The 4,777-nt window shown below is 38.5% G+C and overlaps 1 protein-coding gene across 1 annotated transcript in view; it reads left to right on the forward strand.

Moving 5' to 3' along the window:
• Positions 1-2,471: 2,471 nt before the first annotated feature.
• The window catches only part of FRMPD2 (FERM and PDZ domain containing 2), a 38,539-nt gene continuing 36,233 nt past the window's right edge, over positions 2,472-4,777 (forward strand). The window contains 1 exon segment of the mRNA XM_009698461.1: positions 2,472-2,595. Within this exon segment, the coding sequence (XP_009696763.1) occupies positions 2,472-2,595 (124 nt within the window).

Genomic DNA, 4,777 nt, shown 5'->3' on the forward strand with positions numbered 1-4,777 from the left:
TAAAAGGAAATTAAATGTATTTTTTCCCCCAAGCACTCACACAGTTATATTTTTGTCAAATATCACATCATGCTAGTCTTGAAAACCAAAAGTAAAAAATACAGCCCAAAATTACAGGGCATTCTGAGTGTGTTTAAAACTCAGTTGCCAATTTGCTTGTAAAATAACACATCACTTACCTCTACATTGCATTAAAGCAATAATTTATTATACTTTAAAGAGATTATGATTTCCATGGCCATACAATCTAATAATTTTTGGAAGAAGTTTGTACATCATTATATGAATTCTGTTAGCAGAATTCATTTAATTCATACTTAGTATTGATCTAAGACATTAATTTTATTCTTAGAAAAAGCATTCACTACAAAAGTTAAGCAGCTCTGGTGTAACTGCTGATTTCACTTTGGCTCTATATAGCTGTAATGCCTGCACTCTGGATAGTTGCTTATTGAGTGACTTAAGTTAGAAATATCAGCACTGAAATCACTTGGTATAAGCACTTCTACATAAAAAAGAGGATACAGTGCTCCCTCCCCCAGCATGGTCTCAAATAAAAGAGCACTAAGTACAGTATGGTGGATCACCCATACGGAGAAGCCACACAGATTCTAGCTCTGGGGACGTGAATTGGTTTCTTAGTCTCAGTACCACAGGGTTAAATGAAATGTTACCACAGTAATTTATTATTAAGAGAAATGGTGATGGCTTAGATTAAGAAGATTTGTCTGTCTCTTCTAATTAAGGTTAAGTTCTTAAGAAGCTTTACTATCCTTTGAAGATACAGAGACTAAAATTAGGACTCTGGTTCTGTTTAAAATGTCACTAGGTTGGTCCATAATCCTGTAGTGACTGCAGCAAGGGATCATTCTTCCAATGTTGTGATTCCTTGTTTGGAAGCTAGTGAGCCAGGACAAGACCCCATGAATCAAAGTCTGAGTAGTCTATTAATCAGCAACAAGTCGGTCCTGCAGAACATCGTAATGCTTTGTAGTGACCCCTTGAAGACTGCATAGTAAACAGGAAGCTGGCAAAGAAATCAGCTGTAAGACACAGTAAATTCTATTGCAGGCAGAGAGCAAATGGTAGCAGTAAGTGGGCTGTGTACAGAGGGTGAAGAAATGGTTAGGGGGGAAGATCTGTTTTCAGGCTGCGAGTGAAGTCATTTTACAGTGGCATTTATAATCCTATACGTGACAATAGCATCCTAGGCTCTAGTGTCCTCACTTGGTGGTCTACAGACAATGTCAAAACCTCAAAGCAATAGACTTTTCTTCCAACTTTTCTTATTCTGCCTCTATTTACACAGCATACAATGAACCTATGGAGCTCATTGTTACAGGATAGTAACAGCAAAAGCATAAATTTAGTTCAAAAATTTTTAGCAAATTTTAAGCTTGGATTCAGTTTTCCTTACAGATGCGTAGACATAGAGCAGCTCTGCCAAGATTAGTAAATTCCAGAAATGTAAACTGGTGAGATGGAAAAATCAGACCCGTTTATGAAGAACAAAACCTTCTTTGACAATATTTAGTATGATAAAACATTTGAAGGAAAAGAAGCCTTGATACTTCAAGTCACAAGTTGGTTTCTAGTTGGCTGGGATTAGGAAAATACTTTTCCAATAGGTAAGACATTAAATTATGATTCACTACAGGATGCCTTTCTGTAAATGATTTGATGCTGCATTGCAGGTGAGACAAAACAGGGAGAGTGTGTGGACCAACATTCTTCTGCAGTATGCCAGGTCTTACATACTCGTCAGATAGAACAGTGTGCTGGGAGCCACTAAATTGCTATTCAGCAGCTCACAGAGGAAATCATCTTTTAATTTGGTTTAGTGAAACAAATCAAGTTTATATGTATATTGGTATGGATGAACTGCAAGTTCTGAGTTTCAGGTATCTGACCAAGAAAATCTCTCATCAATGAATTCAGTAAGAGTCTACAAGCTTTCACTGATCAATCTGTAGAGCAATGAATGAAACTCAATTGCTCTGTTGGACTGTGTTTATAAACCTTTCATGTTACAGTGCATCTCTTTTGCTTTGCCATTCTTTTTCTCTTACATTAACTGTGTCATGTTTTTATAGACAAAAGCATCCAATTAAGCAACAAAATCAATGCCCTACCAGACAGATAACCACTCACAAAGTTTGAACAGCACGTACTCATGAAGAATCTCCTGAGTAAAATCTATCTGCCCCACAGACTCTTGTGAATAGTTTCAGTGATGAGTAAAAAGGCTCAAAAAGATGACAGGAAGTCACTTAGTTCAGTCCCCTTTATTTACTCTTACTCAGATTAAGATAAGGGTGAATGATACCTACCTTTTGTGACCAAAGAAGCAGGGTGGTTCACAAAGTATTTTTTTATTATGAGAGAAGGGCACAGTTGTAATCAGTATGCTTTGCTTTGAGCAATTCAGTCTACTTTAGCATGTCCAAAACCTGGTTTCTATTGCAGCAGGCATGAGCAGTTCCTGTGTGACACTGGCCGAGGTCCTGTGGGCAAAAGGAAGCCCTTTGGAGGAAGAAGAAATATGGGCACTCTTGTACCTGGCCACAGCGCAGCTCCTGGAGGACCTTCACAAAGGTGAGGTGAAAAGTATCTTCTTATAGTTCTTACTGTTGGAAATTCATTCTTGAGGTATTTTAGCTCTTTTGAGGGTTTGGGGTTTTTTTTGAGACAAAAAGCACTAATGGCAATAATAGCATATTGCTAATGAAAATGAGAAATATTTCAGTGCTGCTGGAATTACATGCAGACCGCTCTGCCTACATAAGAGATCTTCATACAGGTTTGGGTTTTTTTTCCCCAAATTACATGTCAGATATTAATTCATCTAAGTAAGTACAACTACACAGTGGAACAGGTCAGAAGAGTCCTTCCTTAAGTCTGAATAACATACACACACAGGAAGAGCACTGCCAGCTAGGATCATGTCCTTCATGTACTGATAGAGTAGGACAGGCAAATCCACATGGCTCCTCATTCAGCTAGTAAGACTTTTATCCTTGATTATAATTATGTGACTTACCATAATGGCTAGGCAAGTCATCATGATGAATGCTTGCCAAGCAGGCCAGCTGTACAAGAGAGCTCAGCTGAGCAACCTGTCACATTTTGAGAACTGTTTATGACAATGGATATTCCTTTTGAGGAGAGAATGGATGAGATGTGTTCTTACCTCACGAGCATGTAGAAACAAAATACAAAATACTGAAAACAAGTGATGTGTAACTTCTGCTATAGCTGGAGGGGTGAACTTTTATTGCCAACTAGTTTTTAATGGACTGAAACACTATAGCAGGTTGAGTATACCATCAGTTCTCTATTGTCTACTGTAACAAGAGGATAGAATAGCCTAGACAAGACAGGCACCACAAATGTGCAAAGGAGTGCAGCACAGAGATACCCACCTGGATAGATTCAGCTCAGCTCCATCACAATTTATTAACTCTGTGCCAGACACCATGCTCTCCTGATATCTTGTTTTAAAACAAAACAAAACAAAACAAAACAAAACAAAAAAAAAACCCAAAACCAAAAAACTTGTTGGATGTCTATAGAACTGAGATAATCAGCCTATGTTCCTTGTGCTGTATCAGATAAATTTAGGGTATTATGATCAGAAAATGAAGAGTAAAGCAAGAGGAAGTAGGGATGTAGAACCAAGCTGGTCTATAGATCAAGTGCAAGGCTGCTTAAACATGTCTTTAGACAGCTCAAGTCTAGAAGTGATGCCAAATTGGACTCATTCTGAAGCTGAATCCCCAGTGCTCCAGTCTCTTGAAGGGCAGCAAAGGTGAACTGCCCCTGCATAGCATCATCCCAGTTGACTAAGGCGTGTCTCTGGCTCCACATCTCTTACAGCTATACTGCTTCCGGAATCAGCCTCTTCTCAGGGCTAGTACTGCCACATTAGTGCTGCACTGTGCTTGACGAAATAAATGCTAGAGCTGGTGATGGTCAGCACCACTTGCTATAGCAATATTTCCAATGCGTTTGGCCACTGACTGGTTAGGCAGGTATGCTCACTTGTTGGGTGGCCAACATTACAGAAGGCCAGGTAATCTTCATTGAGGCTGAAATACAAGCTGGCTATTCCCTTCTAAAACAGACAAATTTCCCAGCATGTGCTAGTTGTATTTGCATACAATACTACAGAAAATAGGGAAGGAGCAAAAGAGGAGGCTAGCTGATGATTTTAAGACCTTTAATTTTCTAAAGAAGTAAATGCCACAACTGTTGCAATTATCAGTGTTACCTAAGTCTTGAATCTCTGGGTCCTCTGGCTATGCAAACCTCCTAGTTGTATATGAGTTCCCAGCATAACATTTTACCCATTTTTACCATCCATTTTCTTGATATAAAGGTCACCATGCATAAGAACTAAGTAGCCATTTTTTAATATATAATTTTCAAATGCTAAAATACCAAAGCATTTAGGGCATGTTTCTGAGCTCTTCTTCTATGGAGATCTGAATAGACTCTGTTCTCATAGTCTGGACTGAAGACAGTGGTTCCACAGCCAAAATTTTTTTTCTAAATTGCCTGTATTTCCAGGAACCCTATGTCTAAATATTGCCATAGTTAATGTAGCTTTTCCTCTTTCCAAAGTAAACAGATTGATCTTAGATGCTTTTTATCTTTTATTTTTAATGAACATTTTAATGAAATCACTTGGATGTCTTTGGTCAAATTCACTTCAACATATCTACGCAAGTGCGAAGTGTTTGCAGAAGACTGCACATCCTCATCCTTCCATTCACGC

Source organism: Cariama cristata, unplaced genomic scaffold (genome assembly GCF_000690535.1).
Source record: "Cariama cristata isolate BGI_N322 unplaced genomic scaffold, ASM69053v1 scaffold43554, whole genome shotgun sequence".
In the NCBI taxonomy this organism is placed as follows: Eukaryota; Metazoa; Chordata; class Aves; order Cariamiformes; family Cariamidae; genus Cariama; species Cariama cristata.